The sequence below is a fragment of the Staurois parvus genome, unplaced genomic scaffold, assembly GCF_062004578.1.
Source record: "Staurois parvus isolate SC_StPar_1 unplaced genomic scaffold, SC_StPar_1.0 ptg000126l, whole genome shotgun sequence".
Taxonomy (NCBI): domain Eukaryota; kingdom Metazoa; phylum Chordata; class Amphibia; order Anura; family Ranidae; genus Staurois; species Staurois parvus.
Genome location: NW_028317922.1, coordinates 5,647,841 through 5,666,233, shown reverse-complemented (window position 1 = coordinate 5,666,233; position 18,393 = coordinate 5,647,841). Strand labels below are relative to the sequence as shown.

Genomic DNA, 18,393 nt, shown 5'->3' with positions numbered 1-18,393 from the left:
TACACTGCCTTGATAACCTGCTGTAAACTGCCCTACAAACTAATGGCCTCTGTATTCTGCCCTACAAACTGCTGTCCCTATCTCTGCCCTGCTGCCCCCCTGTACATTGCCCTACTGACTTCTATACACTTCCCAGTTGACTCGCATCCTCTGCCCCACTGATGTTTTTTTACTGCACCCCCACATCAGACAGGCTAGATCTGGCCCTGCTGGGTGGCCTCCCCCCATGCGCTCGGGGTTCATTGCATACAGCTAGCCCTGGAATGTCAGGACCCCCATAGAGAATCATTGGTCAGCAGAGAGTCCTTTACACAACAGCCGCCATCCAGCACCATCACATTAATATGATCGCTGCTGGGCTGACTCAGCAGAGTCCCTCTGGAATTAGTGTGCAACGCTGAGCAGTCACATAACACACTCCACACAACACCCGCTCGATCTCATGGGGTTCCACGTGAATCTTATGCAATGAGCAGAACTCCTCCTATAACCAATAGGCATCCTCCGCATCCTAAACGACGGGCGCCCTGTCCTATCAGCAGCAGGGAGGGGCGGGCCCCGTACTACTGGGTTACCAGGAGGCTGCATACTACGAGTCTATCATCTTGCCAACTAATCAGTGCGCAGATAGGGCGGACCAGTGAAGGAACTGGCCAATGGCTGCGCAGAGTTGGCGGGAAGCAGGTCTGCTATCACGTTGAGGTCTGTGTGAAGCGAGTAGTCAGTGGCTACAGTCGGGCTGTATATACATCGTTGTGGTCACCAGCCGGAAGTACCGGGACAGCACCGGAAACAGCGGAGGACTTGTTGGGGGGCTTTGTACGAGGTAAGTGTTAGGCAGCGATATCCCGATAATGGGGGCAGCCTGGTGACTCCTAGCCCAGGAGGGAATGACTGCAGCTTTATTAACCCTCAAGTCCTGCTGGAGGAGCTGACCACATTTCCCCAATCAGATTATACAACCCCTTCCCCCGCTATATACTATGTGTTCCCATTTTATTTATTACAGGTACTTCTATAGCGCCGTCAATTTATGCAGCACTTTACATTGTACATTCACATCAATCCCTAACCCTCAAGGGGTGTACAATCTAATGTCCCTAACTTACATTCATACATACATATACTAGGGCCAATTTAGACAGGATCCAATTAACCTACCAGCATGTCTTTGGTGTATAGGAGGAAACCCACGCGGGCACAGGGAGAACGTTCCCATGACTATATACAGGCGTACCTCAGTGTACAAATTTAATGCGTTCTGCTGGACTTTTTGTATTGTGAAAAATCTTTAAACCGAAACGCGGTTTCCCATAGGAATGCATTGAAAACCAATGAATCTGTTCCGGGGGTCAGAAAAAGTAAAAAAAAAAAGTATTTTATCTATACAAAACTCTTTATAAAGTGCACTTTAAAGGTGTAACGGGACATAATTAAAAAAAAAATCGTAAATGCATTGAAACCCAATTAATCCGTTTGTATTGCAAAAAAAAATTTGAAACCCGAGACATTATTTTCAATGGATTTTCATTCGTAAACCGAAAATTACGTTAACCGAGGCGTTGGTAAACCGGGGTACGCCTGAATTAGTATATCCACCCATCAGCCAGAACTTGATGACAACGGACTAGCTGAGGGCTTGTTTATGTATTGTTGTTTTGTCTTTACTAAGGTGCACGCTGTATTGTTTGTTTGTTTTTGTTTTTTAAACACATGAAAGTACTGCAATGGTGTAAATTAGGCTCATTGGAATACATTCATTCATCTTGCATCTGCCCACTTTTAGGTGATCTCTGAAATCCTGTCCTGCCTTCAGCTAATAACAGAATCTTCTATTCTTCCTATTAGTTCATTACCCCACAGTTATTACCTTTTGTACCACTAGCCCCTCCCTAATAGATTGTAAGCTCCAAGGAGCAGGGCCCTCCTAACCTCTTGTATTGAACTGTATTGTTACTGTACTGTTTATGTTGTGCTAAAATGCACCTGACTGTGAATAACATTAACTCCTTACATTGGTATCTGAAAGTGTGGATTATATTTGACAGCAAGTATACATGTTGTCCCTGAAGCAGAAGAAATGAACATCACAATTTGTTGCGTATGGGGCTACATAGCTGCAGACCAGTCAGGGTGCCCATGCTGACCTGTGTCCACAGTCAAAAGCATGAACAATAGGCTCCTGAGCAACAGAAGTGGATCACAGAGTATTGGAAGCAGGTGACCTGGTCTAATGAATTCAAGAATGTTTTATGGGCAGCACAGTGGCTAAATGGTTAGCACTTCCGCCTGGCAGTACTAGGGTCGTTGGTTCGAATCCCAGCCACGGCACCACCTGCCTGGAGTTTGCATGTTCTCCCTGTGCCTGCATGGGTTTCCTCCGGTTTCCTCCCACACTCCAAAGACATGCTGGTAGGTTAATTGGCTCCTGTCTAAATTGGCCCTAATATGTGTATGTATGAACGTAAGTTAAAGACCTTAGATTGTAAACCCCTTGAGGGTTAGGGACTGATGTGAATGTATAATATATATGTAAAGTGCTGCATAAATTGACGGCGCTATATAAGTACCTGAAATAAATAATGGTTTGAGGAACACAACAATGAGCTTGAGGTGTTGACTTGGCCCCCAAATTCTCAAGATCTCAATCCAATCGAGCAACTGCGGGTTGTGCTGGAAAAACTAGTGGGATTCATGGAGGCCCTACCGTGCAACTTACAGGACTTGGGCTATTTTCACACTGATCAGGTGTAAGAACCGAGTGGGGAAAAAAAACACACGTGACTCCGAAAATGCACCAAAAACACAACCATGGGTGTGTTTATGATATATTTTTGCCACGTTTTTCAGGTGTTGTCCATTCATTTCAATAGGGAGGTGCAGTTTTTTTTTACTGCACCAAAAATGCAGCTTGCAGGACAAAAAAAAAAAAAAAGATGGACCTGCAGCTGACCAGTGTAATGAGTGCCGTAGGATTTAATGGTCATGCATTTTTCTTCCACTTTTTTAATGCAAAAACAGAAGAAAAACTGATCAGTGTGAAAGCAGCCTTAAAGGGTCTTCTACCCCCCCCCCCCATATGGACCACACAATCTGCCCCCTCACTTCAATTTCACATCACAACCACCACCATCACATGTTCCCCTACTCCCCAGCCCATGTACTAGTATGACATCACACATGCAACCCCTACTTTTGGAGGCTTTGCTTAGAGATCTTGCTGCAATGTGCAGGTGTTTTTGTGTTCTGTATGACGGTGTCATAGGGAGAGGATTCTATCACTGCAACCTTGTAAATGCAGGCAGACTTTTGGGCTCTCTCACGGTGGGGTTTTTTACTAACCCTGGAGAGTGTAAAATCTAGAAACCAATCCGCTTCCAGATTTTTTTTCTTGGCAAAGCTTAATTGAACAAGTTGAAGTTAGAAGCTGATTGGCTGCCATGAACAGCTGCACCAGATTTTGCACTCTCCAGTTTTAGTAAATCAACCCCAATGTGCGGTGTGTAAGGACTGGTTCACACTAATGCAGGCCGTGTTGCCAATGTTTGCATGGGCACAGCAGCCCATGCATTTGAATGGACAGCCGTGCAGGTATTTCACACAAGGAAAAGGTGCATGCACCTTTTCCAAAACGCATCTGCACGGAACTCGCATGGTATTTTTGACCAAACGGTTTCCCTGCACGTTGCGCACTCACAATCACACCGTGGGATGAGATGCATTGGGGTGCCAATTCAGAGTGAATGGTAACACTCCTGCATCTTGCAAGAGAAATGTGATGTGGGTGTGGGACCAGGTGCGATTCTGGCGCCCGCAGTCAAAGTGTGAACCAGGCCTAACTTCGGGTAGGTGAACAGTACCAATTGTATTGTCAAAAGCTGTAGTTACAGTTTACATGCAGTGTATAGGAGAAAGTATTGTTGGTATGTGAAAACCCTAAAGACTGGGTTCACACCTTTCTGTGTGCTCTTTTATGGACGTCCTAATGCATTTTTATTGTTTTCAGTATCTTTATTAAGGTTTAAAATAAAAAACTTAAGAAACAAAAACCTGAAATTTGGTAGTGCTAAAACAGACCTATACAGCCCCCTCACCAAGTTTTTTCCAATGTATAAAGACAAAACATGCTTCGTATGTACATAGTACAATTGTATGGCAACTCTACTTGTGCTACGACATGTCCTAGCAGGATGATATGGTTTTTTGTGTCTTTTCATGTGTTTAATTCATTGTAATTAACTTTATCCATAGTGTGTGCTTGCTGTGTCTATTAATTAGCCTCGTTGACTTGTGCAGTCTATAGGAGAAAACATGCAAAAGCAGGCTTTGGTCATGGATCCGAATGCCATTAGATTGTTCTCGTGTCTCAGGCGATGCATAAGTAGCTGTAATATATCAATTTTAGTTGTAGCTCGGGGCTATTGTCAGTGCTTGGCTAGGAAGTGGAGTTTATAATGAGGTTCATTATACATTATGAACACATGTTTTTGTATGTAGTCACCTTCCTATTGACAAGCAGTTCTGTACATCAGCCAGATAAGCATGTGTTGCCCTGGCTTCTACTGAATGCTGTATAGAAGTGCTGCCTACTTCTTGTCCCTTCATTCATTGGAATTGTGCTGTTAGGTGGTGTGTGATTAGTAAAGCAAACAAAGGGAATGTGGATTGGAGCAAGGATTAGAAGGCTTGCAGTTTGTTGATAACTGACCTATTTCAGACTGCAGGGAACACGTGTGGCTGGAGGTTTGTGTAACACTGCGGCCATGTTTCATTGGAATCAGAACTAGAGCAGGAATGTTAAAAGTGACAAAGGACAACTTGTTAAAACCAGGGTCTCTAAAATAGGTCCCTCTTTTCAGCACTTGCTGTGTTTTATTTTCTCTTTTTATAGATAGAGGATTTGTACTCTGCATCCCTGTCCCACTTCTTCCTTAAACATATACTATATAGGGATGCCTCTATCCTTGCAGGAAAGGCTGTGCTAAGCTGCCACCTCTTCCTCGCTACATAGACCATCAGCAGACTGTGATGGGATTCCTGAAGTGATGAATGGGAATTGGCTCACATTCTCCCAGGTTGGAGCAGATATGGTAAATGACCCAGTGATTCTGAAATAGAGGATGGTCTACAGGAGAAAAATGAGTTTACATACATGTACATTACTACCATCATCACTACAATATTGACCAGTGCTATTTATGAGATCTGTAAAGCTGATCTTTATTCAAATCGGCTCCTATTTCCATACTCAAGCTAGTGTTTTTTTTTTTTTCTTCTCATGCCTCATGAATGTATCTCCCCTGCTGGCTATGGTTTTCGGGGAGCAGTAGCGCCCTTAGCTTCCTGAATACTCAGCAATAACTGCATCTGATAGGATGAGGCCACTTGTTTGCCCAATAATCGGTGCTTGCATGGCCACTCATGGCTCAGATCTTTCTTTCTTTGGTGGTCAAATCTTGACTGGTTCAGTAGGAATTGGCCTAAATTTGAGCTTTCTGTGGCTAACTTAAAAAGATATATGATAAAGAAGTACTAAAAGCCTTCGTGCTGGCTTTTTATCCAGTGACAGCCACTGACTAAATACTGGAGTACGTGGTCTCTGCTGAATGTGAGGCGCAGGGTTCAGGCAGAGCTGCTGATTGGCCAGCAGTGCCTAAACATCCAATTTCTAATATCTTGGAGCAGAAATCCTGTGGCAAACCACATTTCACTTTGCTCCTAAATTTCCAGTTCCCTTGTTCTAGGTCAGTGAATGAGAAAGCTACAAAATCAGCAGATTAGCATAACAGCCAGGCAAATAACATATCAAAAAGGTCAGCAGTAGTACCTTTTTAAGTATTTCTTTTTTGGACCAATTTCCTTTGAAGTGACTCTAAACCAGTGGTTCTCAACCTTTCTAATGCCGCAACCCCTTAATACAGTTCCTCATGTTGTGGTGACCCCCAACCATAAAATTATTTACGTTGCTACTTCATACCTGTAATTTTGCAGTGGGAGGAGTAGTGCCATGTCATTGGTGTCAGTGGAAGGAGTAGTGCCCCATCACTGATGTCAGTGGGAGGAATAGTGCCCCATCGTTGGTATCAGTGGGAGGAATAGTGCCCCATCGTTGGTGTCAGTGGGAGGAATAGTGCCCCATCGTTGGTGTCAGTGGGAGGAATAGTGCCCCATCGTTGGTGTCAGTGGGAGGAATAGTGCCCCATCGTTGGTATCAGTGGGAGGAATAGTGCCCCATCACTGATGTCAGTGGGATGCATAGTGCCCCATCATTGGTATCAGTGGGAGGAATAGTGCCCCATCATTGGTATCAGTGGGAGGAATAGTGCCCCATCATTGGTGTCAGTGGGAGGAATAGTGCCCCATCACTGGTGTCAGTGGGAGGAATAGTGCCCCATCACTGGTGTCAGTGGGAGGAATAGTGCCCCATCACTGATGTCAGTGGGATGCATAGTGCCCCATCGTTGGTATCAGTGGGAGGAATAGTGCCCCATCACTGATGTCAGTGGGATGAATAGTGCCCCATCACTGGTGTCAGTGGGAGGAATAGTGCCCCATCACTGGTGTCAGTGGGAGGAATAGTGCCCCATCACTGGTGTCAGTGGGAGGAATAGTGCCCCATCACTGGTGTCAGTGGGAGGACTGGTGCCCCATCACTGGTGTCAGTGGGAGGAATAGTGCCCCATCGTTGGTGTCAGTGGGAGGAATAGTGCCCCATCGTTGGTGTCAGTGGGAGGAATAGTGCCCCATCGTTGGTATCAGTGGGAGGAATAGTGCCCCATCGTTGGTGTCAGTGGGAGGAATAGTGCCCCATCGTTGGTGTCAGTGGGAGGAATAGTGCCCCATCGTTGGTGTCAGTGGGAGGAATAGTGCCCCATCGTTGGTGTCAGTGGGAGGAATAGTGCCCCATCGTTGGTGTCAGTGGGAGGAATAGTGCCCCATCGTTGGTGTCAGTGGGAGGAATAGTGCCCCATCGTTGGTGTCAGTGGGAGGAATAGTGCCCCATCGTTGGTGTCAGTGGGAGGAATAGTGCCCCATCGTTGGTGTCAGTGGGAGGAATAGTGCCCCATCGTTGGTGTCAGTGGGAGGAATAGTGCCCCATCGTTGGTGTCAGTGGGAGGAATAGTGCCCCATCGTTGGTGTCAGTGGGAGGAATAGTGCCCCATCGTTGGTGTCAGTGGGAGGAATAGTGCCCCATCGTTGGTGTCAGTGGGAGGAATAGTGCCCCATCGTTGGTGTCAGTGGGAGGAATAGTGCCCCATCGTTGGTGTCAGTGGGAGGAATAGTGCCCCATCGTTGGTGTCAGTGGGAGGAATAGTGCCCCATCGTTGGTGTCAGTGGGAGGAGTAGTGCCCCATCGTTGGTGTCAGTGGGAGGAGTAGTGCCCCATCGTTGGTGTCAGTGGGAGGAGTAGTGCCCCATCGTTGGTGTCAGTGGGAGGAGTAGTGCCCCATCGTTGGTGTCAGTGGGGGGAGTAGTGCCCCATCGTTGGTGTCAGTGGGAGGAGTAGTGCCCCATCGTTGGTGTCAGTGGGAGGAGTAGTGCCCCATCACTGGTGTCAGTGGGGGGAGTAGTGCCCCATCACTGGTGTCAGTGGGGGGAGTAGTGCCCCATCACTGGTGTCAGTGGGGGGAGTAGTGCCCCATCACTGGTGTCAGTGGGGGGAGTAGTGCCCCATCACTGGTGTCAGTGGGGGGAGTAGTGCCCCATCACTGGTGTCAGTGGGGGGAGTAGTGCCCCATCACTGGTGTCAGTGGGGGGAGTAGTGCCCCATCACTGGTGTCAGTGGGGGGAGTAGTGCCCCATCACTGGTGTCAGTGGGGGGAGTAGTGCCCCATCACTGGTGTCAGTGGGGGGAGTAGTGCCCCATCACTGGTGTCAGTGGGGGGAGTAGTGCCCCATCACTGGTGTCAGTGGGGGGAGTAGTGCCCCATCACTGGTGTCAGTGGGGGGAGTAGTGCCCCATCACTGGTGTCAGTGGGGGGAGTAGTGCCCCATCACTGGTGTCAGTGGGGGGAGTAGTGCCCCATCACTGGTGTCAGTGGGGGGAGTAGTGCCCCATCACTGGTGTCAGTGGGGGGAGTAGTGCCCCATCACTGGTGTCAGTGGGGGGAGTAGTGCCCCATCACTGGTGTCAGTGGGGGGAGTAGTGCCCCATCACTGGTGTCAGTGGGGGGAGTAGTGCCCCATCACTGGTGTCAGTGGGGGGAGTAGTGCCCCATCACTGGTGTCAGTGGGGGGAGTAGTGCCCCATCACTGGTGTCAGTGTGGTGGAGGGGAGAATAGTGCCACATCGTTGGGGTCAGGGGGGGAGGAATAGTGCCCCATCGTTGGTGTCAGTGGGGGGAGGAATAGTGCCCCATCGTTGATGTCAGTGTGGTGGAGGGGAGAATAGTGCCCCATCGTTGGGGTCAGGGGGGGGGGGAAATAGTGCCCCATCGTTGGTGTCAGTGGGGGGAGGAATAGTGCCCCATCGTTGGTGTCAGTGGGGGGAGGAATAGTGCCCCATCGTTGGTGTCAGTGGGGGGAGGAATAGTGCCCCATCGTTGGTGTCAGTGGGGGGAGGAATAGTGCCCCATCGTTGGTGTCAGTGGGGGGAGGAATAGTGCCCCATCGTTGGTGTCAGTGGGGGGAGGAATAGTGCCCCATCGTTGGTATTAGTGACACAAATGATGGGGCACTATTCCTCCCACTGACACCAATGATACTTACCTTGCTGACCCCTGCTCCAGCCTGGGCTCGCTCTCTCACTTACCTGTCAGCTGTCTTCCTTCTCTGGCCGCTCTCCTCTTCACTCGCTCCGGCAGCTCCCTCGATCTTCTTTGATGTACGCGCGCTGCCGCTCGGCTCCTCCTCTCCAAGCTCCACCTCCTCGCCGGTGATTGGCCGCCTGTGTGCCTCTCCTGAGCTACAGTTCCGGTGGCCAATCAGCGGCGAGGAGGCGGAGCTGCTGAGCGATCCCGGAGGTGTGGCCAGGTGACAGGAGCAGCGTATCATCCCGCCCACACATCGCCTGAGACGGAGGAGCGGTGTCTCGGTTCCTAAGACCATCGGAAATATGTGTTTTCCGATGGTCTTAGGCGACCCCTGGGAAATGGTCGTTCGACCCCCAAAGGGGTCGCGACCCCCAGGTTGAGAACCGCTGCTCTAAACTCTACACTTCATAAACAATCCATACACATTAACTACCTAATGGTCCTGTAATCTATTTTTCTGAAAATATTTTCTTACTGTGTTTTTCTGCTTCTTTGCAACATCCTTCCTAAACTCCAAAACCTCTTCTTTGCCTCTCACTCCTGTTTGTTTGGAATGAGCAGTGCATGTTGTGGTCATGCGCACTGCTCCATAGTTCACATCTCAGTCCTTGTGCACACTAGACGTTTTTATAGCTGCTGGTTTTGGCTTTTGACAGGATTTTTTTCTACAGCCAGTAAACTTCCCATGTTATCCTATGTGTCTATGCACACACAGACTGTAATCAATGTTTTTTGGAAGGGGCGTTTTTTGGCTGGAAAAACCCCCCAGAACTACTGGGTTTCTAGAGGAGTTTTTTTAGCTGTAAAAATGCTCTAACACTGAAAAACGCACTAAATCGTGGCAAACCAGTGTTATTGGATGTGTGGGTTTTTTTATTTTTTTTTATTTTACAAAAACCTCTAAAAAATGCAAACTAGCGGCTAAATGCTAATACAAAGCTGACACAATTCAGTGTCACTTTAAACCGTTTTCCATTGATTAGTATAGACTCCAAAGAGGACATGGCTGTGAAACCGTCACAAATGCTTTTGTAAACAGGCTTTTTCTCTGGATAACACATTTTTGCTGAATTTTGTCTGTGTGGATTCCTGTATAGAATCACATTGATTTACTGAGTGGTGGCTGTGCAGATAGTATTGCTCTTCTTTGACTGTCCACTGCTGCAAGTGTCTAACACAGGAGACCATGGTATGTTGTAAATGTGGCTCCTGTGACATTTACTGATTGAGTTTACAGAGTAGGTGTTCTGTAATGTCCTACAGTGAGTATTTAGCTCCTCTAATCTCTTCTCTCTTATCTGCTGAAGCTTTTCTGTGTCAGTGTTGAGCTGCCATCTGGCAAGGGGATCCCTAAACTAGATGATTTGGATGTCTGTTCACTTGTTACTTATGAGATACAGGTTAGTCAAAAGTGACAGAGGTTTAGAAAATGTCTTCCTAATATCTGCTTCTCTTATGATTTTCTTTTTAAGAATTAATTTCTATTTTCTACATTGTTTTCCAGATAGGACCAAATATGTAGTCCTGTTTCCCATCTGCCCAGGTGCCCTGTAACACTAGTCACAATGTAGGTCAGGACCACCCCCCCTCTTTACTTTTGCTGATTCACTTTGTATCAGCTGTCTGTAGCTCCCAGCATAAGAAGAATGTAGATATTGGGCGTCATGGCAGCCTAAACTTTCTGCATTGATCCTGCCAGTGCTTGCCCGAGCTGCGAGCCGGAGACAGGTGCTCACTATCAAAGCATCCATCTCCTTGCTCGCTTTGGTCCTTTGGTGTCTGATGCCCTAACTGACATCAATGCAAGTGTGTTACAGGGCACCTGGGGGGGGGGGGGTTACTGTGTCCCATTGGGAACTCAATAATGTACTAGTTGCGTACCCTATGGTAGGTCATTTTTGTTTATTCTCAGTTGTGTCTGTACTATAATCTGCAATGATCTAGAGCAGCATTTAAACACACAAAAAGAAATTACCAAAATCTGTTCCTTCTAGGTAATGGGGCAAGTCATTGGTAACTGTACAAAGCATGGATTTTAAAGTGAACAGAGGAAAGAAGCAGCTAAATGAAACCTGAACAAATAGAAAAGGCACTACTGACTTCATTCTGAACATGCTGCTTATCTGGCTGCCTCTGGCATTAATGATTTGAAACACTGACCTGGAATAAGCTTTCAGTATAGGATAGATGAAGTACAATCCACACTTCTAATCTGCTTACTTGTCCCTTGACTTACAAAGTACTGAAGCTATTGGATCAGTGTGAAAACAAAGGAACTGCAGTTTTTAGGTGTCAGCTGTGATTTGGTCACTACTGTGACTGTAATTCCACATATGACAGATCAGATGGGGCTTTAGAGCATGGTTGTTAAGCTTTCCTGGTGGTTCCTTCTCCTTAGAGATTTTTCTTTGCAGGAGGGTTTCCATACTTAGATTGGTTATCACTAGAGGTGATAAAATCTGATGTGTGCTTCTGAAAATCATGTAATTTATGCCTAGCCTTGGCCTTTTATAAGGGCCAGTTCAGGGTGTATCAAAACATTACCTGTGGTTAATGACCTGGCATCAAAATTTCATAATAAAAAAAAAAACAAAACCTGGCCTTGACCACCTGGGTAGGAATCTGAACTGGTTTTCTGAATCATTGAAGTACTATTGATTGACCCAAAATAGAAAACTGTATTTTATGAAGTGCAGAATGCTGGCTTATTTACTGTATAATTGTGCACAATGTGCAACACTGTTACTTTTCAAATCCCTTTTTTTTTTTTTTGTGTGATACACATGTATTAATGCCAACACATAAAATATTGTTAAATGAGGTTAACAGCCCTAAGGGACAGGTCTCAAGTTAGGTTCACACCTATGCATTTTGCAGTGCATTTTCAGTAACACATTACAGTTTATTAAACCTGATTTCCTATTGGTCATGTTCACATCTGTGCATTTTCAACTGGTGCAGTTTTTGGAAAGGGACTTTTTTGCTTGCAGCAGGTTGCGTTTTTGGTTCCATCAACTTCAATGAAAATACAGCAGAAATCTATCAAAAATGTAGTGTTTGCATTTTTGATAATTTCTCTCAACAACAGACATCTTCCAAAAATGCAAAACACATAAAAAAAGCATTAAAACGCGTAAAAAAAAACACTTTATTAAAACACATCAGCCATAACCTTCATAGGTATGAACCTAGCCTTATGCCCAATGCACACTAAGTGTTTTTTTTTTGTTTTGTTTTGTTTTTTTTGTTCAACTCAGAGGGCTGAACGAAAAACTGACAGCTCAGGAGGAGCTGCTGTATTAACTATCCAATGTTAGTACAGTGATCTCCCCTGCTGTGCTATTTTATTTTGACAGGGGGGACAGCACCCCTCCTGAACACTCTGGTCAGTGCTCTCAGCCATTGACTGAGAGCACTGATCGGTAGCCGATTGGCAATTTTTTTCGGTCATGCCCCCTCCTGTCGGACTGCCTGTCATACACATGGGCCGAATGTCAGCCGGTTTCTGTTGCACTGGTCGATGCCACCCGACATTGGCTCATGTGTACTAGATTTATTTCTTTCAGTCATCCGATAAAAGGACCACAGTTATTGTCTTTATAGAAAATAAAAAAATAAAATAACAGCGCTAGTAAACAAACAAAAAACAGATGATTATAACATAGTGGATACTTCATCAATCATAATAAATAACATACAGTGAATAGAAATAAAATAAAAATGTCCATGTGAAAGCTGAATTCAAGTGACACAAATAAAGTCCCTTCTTCTCCAAAGAATATCAAGTGCAATCTAGGAGCCACCAATACACCATGATGTGAAAAAAAAAACTCCTCCACATATAGATGTCAGAGCCTCTTACCAGACAAGATAGACCGTAAAATTATTAAAAAGATCCCGAATGCTGCAGGGAGCGGTCATTTTGAAATCTTGGAATAAGCACACATGGCATGACTGCTTGAACAAAATCAGGTTTCAATTGCTTTTCTGCAGCATAGGAGAGATTTTCCCTCACTTCCTGTATGGTCACTGAGAAAGGCTAACCACATCTGGGAGGCATCTCTGCTCCCCTATCTGGTTGAATGACCACTCCCTGCAGCATTCGGAATCTTCCCACCACTGGAGGAAGGGGACGAAAAGGTCCTGTGATGTCACCAAATCAGACTCCGCATCACCGGAACAAAGGATGTCATGGCCACTATTTGAGCGTGTAGTGCCATTACCTTCACCTTTTCATGGTCCATCCATTTTGGAGTATCGTCCTTTATAGCTGCTGGTCTACTTTGATGAGATTGTGATTGCACATCTTCGAGCTGAGCGTTCTCTGGAATTTATGTGGAGGAGTTTTTTCACATTGTGGTGTATTGGCGGCTCCTAGATTGCACTTGATATTCTTTGGAGAAGAAGGGACTTTGTCACTTGAATTCAGCTTTCACATGGACATTTTTATTTTATTTCTATTCACTGTATGTTTATTATTATTGATGAAATATCCACTATGTTATAATCTGGTTTTTTATTTGTTTATTTACTAGCGTGGTTTGGTTTGTATGTTTTTTTCACTTGGTGTCACAGTGATTAACAGCTGCCTTAGATATTGTTTTTTTTTTTCATCTTAGTGCAGATATAGTTTTATTTCATTGTTTTTATAGAGCATATAAAATGTCAATCATTGTATAGGTGTTGGCCATTTAATGTTTGCATTCCAAAGCACATGTAGGCCTTTCTAAGGGATCTACTGTAGAGTTTTGCTGCACTGCAATGGTTAACTGGAGTGTCAGGCTGCTGAGAATTTGGCTTGATGGGTCCCTGCAGAGAGAGAATTTGTGTGATTAGAAGGGATCTGGCATTTGTGTGTTTCAGTCACATGGGTGCGTAGCCTAGATAGGAGCAAGGTTTATATAACCGTGTTTATGTGGGAGGGGGGGGGGGTGAGGCTACTTCAATGCTGTCTCTGTTGGAGCTGAGGGATGGCAAGATCCAGATGTAGGTTGCCCGTTACTGCTTACACAACAGCTGTTATATTCAGGGTCATTTCAAGCCATGAGATAGGAGAGATGGTGTGCTGTTAACATTTTCTGGAATTTGATGGAGCAGCTGAAGCTGATGTTTTTGACTTGCGCTGAGGGTATTTGTGGTTGTTCGTTTGACCTGCTTTACACTGGGCTTGTAGAAATACACTGGTATTTTTGGTTTTCCTTAAAGAAACATTTTTAACCCCTTCACGCCTAAGGGTAAAACAAATCTAAATGCCTAAGCACAATTCTGCAACGTTGACATGTGTTAGTAAAACCGTACATATCATCACTACTTTGTACATCCAGGTGGATTATACCTTGTTTTTTTTCAGGACAAATTGGGCTTTCATTTGGTGGTAAACAGTAATGGATAGCTCCTAATTTTTTTTATTATCAAAGGAAAACTGGCCCAAAATAGTAAAAATAGTTGTTTTTTTTATTTTACCTGTGTGTTTCTTGTTACGACCGTAACCTACCTCCATAGAACAACCCAAAATAAATTATCCAGCTCTTGACTATCACAACGATACCATATTTGTGTATGTTATTTGTTGTTTGTACCCGTAGTACGGCCCAGAAACAATTAGTGCGCATTTTGTCTTTTTTTTTTTTAACAAACTTTTTTTTATCTTTCTATGTCAGGAGTTAGATACAATGTATCTCTCTTCTCCATTCATAGAGAGAGAAAAAACAAGGGGGGCCAGGCTGTACAGTGACTGATCACTGTGATAGCCAATCAGAGGCTATCCCAGCGATCACGTGACTCGGAATCGGGAGTCCTGGATCCCGATAGTTAGAACGGGACCCGGGGCTCTCAGTGACACAGCGGTCTCTGTGCTGGGAGCGCGCCGAGTGGCGCGCTCCCAGCATAAAGACAGGTACTCAAATATGCGGCCCCACGGAAAAAAGCCCAGTTCCGTGAGGCCGCATATTTGTGTGCCGTCGGCATCAAGGGGTTAAGGGGCTTTGTAAAATTTGGTTCAAAAGTTTGCTTAAAAAGGATGTATTGAGGAGTGATACATATATTTATAGTGTGTTTGTTATATTGTATATTCTGTCCCATATAGATACTACCTGGGCAAGGATCAGGTGGTGTGTGTATGGTATTTTAATATTTTGTACAAAAATGTCATCTCCTATAAAGATTGGCATACACAGTGACACAACGTGTTAGAGAGTGTGTCGGTGCAGATCTTTCTGTAGTTCCTTTTGGTGAAATGTCTTGATGTCTGGAAAGCCTTGCGCCTTAAAGTGTTACTGGACCCTGCATTCACTATATCTGGTCTCCCACAGTACACTGCACATGGAAATGCAATTTTATTTTAGTAAATATAAACTGATAAATACCTTTCCTCATCAGCAGTTAGAGCAGTCTTGTGACTTATATCAGTGTCCAGATGAGCATTGGTTAAAGCTTGTAGGAGGAGTTTTAATTCTGCTCTAGGAGGATGCAGAACCCCTGACCTCTGTCTGGACAGTGCTGATTGGCCCTGTGCTGATCACATGCACTCTCCCACGAAAAAAACAACAACTCTGTTCACACCAACCTGAGCATGTGCAGAGTGTCTTCACACAATATGTCTTATCAGGAGATAACGGAAGGACACTGGAAGAAGGGAAGGATGAGAGAAGTCAGTGTCAAACAGCATTTTTACACAAGGCAGAGGATTAACCCCTTAGGTTCCACAGTGAGTATAACCAGTATGATTTACTGCATAATAAGTACCTGAAATAAATAAATATACAGACTGATTTTACTGTTGTGGGTTTAGTAACACTTTAAATATTGTTTAACACAGCAGGTGAAAGGAAGTGTTTGTAGGCTAGTTGATGCAATTTAATGGTCTTTGTAGCAGTTGCATGTGGTTATTATTAATGGAAGGTAAAATAAATGAAATTCAAATACTGATTAACAGTACTGACTATATACAGTTAGTATATTTTTAGCTATAGTGATCTTTTAAACAACAGTAGCAATTTGCCACCATTTTTAGAACAAGTTGAGACCTGATAGGTACCATGTTGTTTTTTCTAGTGGTTTTTGTTTTCCCCCTTTTATGTGTAATGAGTAACAATAAATAAATAATTTGCGCTAGTAAATGTGTATAAGTATATAAATATATATAAAGAAATCATCAAATCATAAGTCCAGAAAAAAATATATATATGCCAATACCACAAAAAAAAAAATATATAAAAAAACTTTTAAGTGCAAAAAACTTTTGTGCAAAAAAAGTGTCTAAATATGAAAAATTTCACCAAAAAACCTTGATAATATAATGGCAGATCATCCATAAATATATCTTCAGAAACGGAAACTCTGCAACACACCGATCCTCATCGGTCGAAATAACAGGATGAAAAACTTTGTAGTTAATCGAAAATCCACTTCTCCAATAGATAAAGGACCACCTTCAAACGTATCCATGGGGGGAAATGCCAAGCACTCGAGAGAAACAGACTTCATGGTGCAATATTATAAAAACCAATTCCTTTATTAGGTACTCATTGCACTTACTCAAGAGGTGTCCCAGCCGACACCAGCATCAACAGCATAACAGCAATCACATAAACGAGCCTGGCTACTCAGCACATGCGCAGTAGCTCACGCTCCGTGAGGATGTCGATGACGAAACGCGTAGGGCGGAGCTTGATTGATGTGATGTCATTACGTTTTTGGCTACCAGCTACTGCGCATGTGCTGAGTAGCCAGGCTCGTTTATGTGATTGCTGTTATGCTGTTGATGCTGGTGTCGGCTGGGACACCTCTTGAGTAAGTGCAATGAGTACCTAATAAAGGAATTGGTTTTTATAATATTGCACCATGAAGTCTTTCTGTTTCTCTTGAGTGCTTGGCATTTCCCCCCATGGATACGTTTGAAGGTGGTCCTTTATCTATTGGAGAAGTGGATTTTCAATTAACTACAAAGTTTTTCATCCTGTTATTTCGATCGATGAGGATCGGTGTGTTGCAGAGTTTCCGTTTCTGAAGATATATTTATGGATGATCTGCCATTATATTATCAAGGTTTTTTGGTGAAATTTTTCATATTTAGACACTTTTTTTGCATAAAAGTTTTTTTATATATTTTTTTTTTTGTGGTATTGGCATATATATATTTTTTTTCTGGACTTATGATTTGATGATTTCTTTATATATATTTATATATTTATACACATTTACTAGCGCAAATTATTTATTTATTGGTACACTTTATATATGGTGATTTTTTGCAGCTGGTACACTATTAGTAAGTTATATAATTTTGACCATAGGCGCTATTATTAATTTTTCTTATTTTTATGTGTAATGAACCTGTTCTTTCTCTTACACAGATTTTTTCCATATTTTTTGAGCCTGATGAAGATTTCTATTTAATGCAATGCCCAATCAGAGTAAAGATTTTCAACAAGATCTTTTATTGCCAGGACATCATATTCCTACTAAGACCCAAGAAGATTCACCAACTGGTGTACAACACCAGTCCACAAGATTCTTACCTGGCCAGCATCATGTCTCCTCTGACATTCTAAACACTAGTCTTCATTTCAGACAAGATGAATCTGTGCTACAGAGGTACAACACCAGTTATGTGTTATCGCCACAAAATCTGATGACTGGCTTGCTGGATTCTGGTAGCCTTGCGGGTCCTCTCTCGGTAGAAGCGTCTGTTTCACTCTCCGAGGCAGAAGATCATGCGAGCAATAGATGCTCTACAACTCATGAGACTTCTACCACAGGTGGAAACTGTGTGTCCTTCCAGACTGGAGACCCACAACAGCAATTTGCTACATACGAGACTCTTACTGATCTGACTCCAAGACCAATTCAAGCTGAGGACCTCCAGAGCCATCATCCGCTCGAGAATCCTGCCAGCATTCTACCTGATGATATGGAGACAGGCAATGATTCAAGCAGCAATGAACTGGATGAAAATGGAAAGGAATCTGAATTAAAAGGGTAAGGATATGTGGATGGATAAAGATGATTTCCTTAAAGGATAGCTACATGATAAACATAGCAAAGCGACTGCAGAAAAAAAGACCAAGTGGTCCATCAAGTCTGCTTTTTTTTTTTTTTTTTTGTCTGACTATAGATTTACGTTTGTCCCAAGCATGTTTAAATCCACTTACTGTTGACTGACTCACTACTTCTGCTGGAAGTCTATGCCAAGAATCAACTACCCTTTCAGTAAAATTATATTTTCTTAGATTAGGTTTGAATTTTCCACCTGTTAGTTTGAGGTTATGTCCTTGTGTGTCTTGATCTAGGTTTCTTATTGAAAATACTACTCTCTTGATCCTTATTCACCCCCTTAAACAAGGTATATAAAAAAATATATATATTTTCCCTCCTGACTCTCTCTAATCTATTTTTAATTAAAAAATGCTTTCTTCTAACAAGAAGCCACTGTACTTTGTCTGGAAAGTCTGTAATCAAGTTTTCATAGAAAACCTCCTCTTACATGAGTAGTATTGCCAAAGCTTTTTTGGCCCTATTTCTCCTATGGTTTACAGGAGTGCACTTCTGTGACCCATTTTCAGTTGACAGTGGGCTAAAGCTTGCTGTTGACTGTTGTCACAGAGCCTGTCCAGGCTCTGATAAAATCCCAACCATATGG

General features: G+C 43.8%; 1 protein-coding gene across 2 annotated transcripts in view; it reads left to right on the top strand.

Annotated features, from left to right (window-relative positions):
- Nucleotides 1-668: 668 nt before the first annotated feature.
- The window catches only part of PER2 (period circadian regulator 2), a 58,515-nt gene continuing 40,790 nt past the window's right edge, over nucleotides 669-18,393 (top strand). Inside the window, exons 1-2 of one of the 2 annotated variants that reach the window (XM_089672377.1) lie at nucleotides 669-826; nucleotides 17,108-17,732. In XM_089672377.1, the coding sequence (XP_089528503.1) occupies nucleotides 17,155-17,732 (578 nt within the window). In that variant the 5' untranslated portion in view covers nucleotides 669-826; nucleotides 17,108-17,154. The remainder of the gene's footprint in view (nucleotides 827-17,107; nucleotides 17,733-18,393) is intronic. The other variant, XM_089672378.1, reaches the window with a different exon arrangement.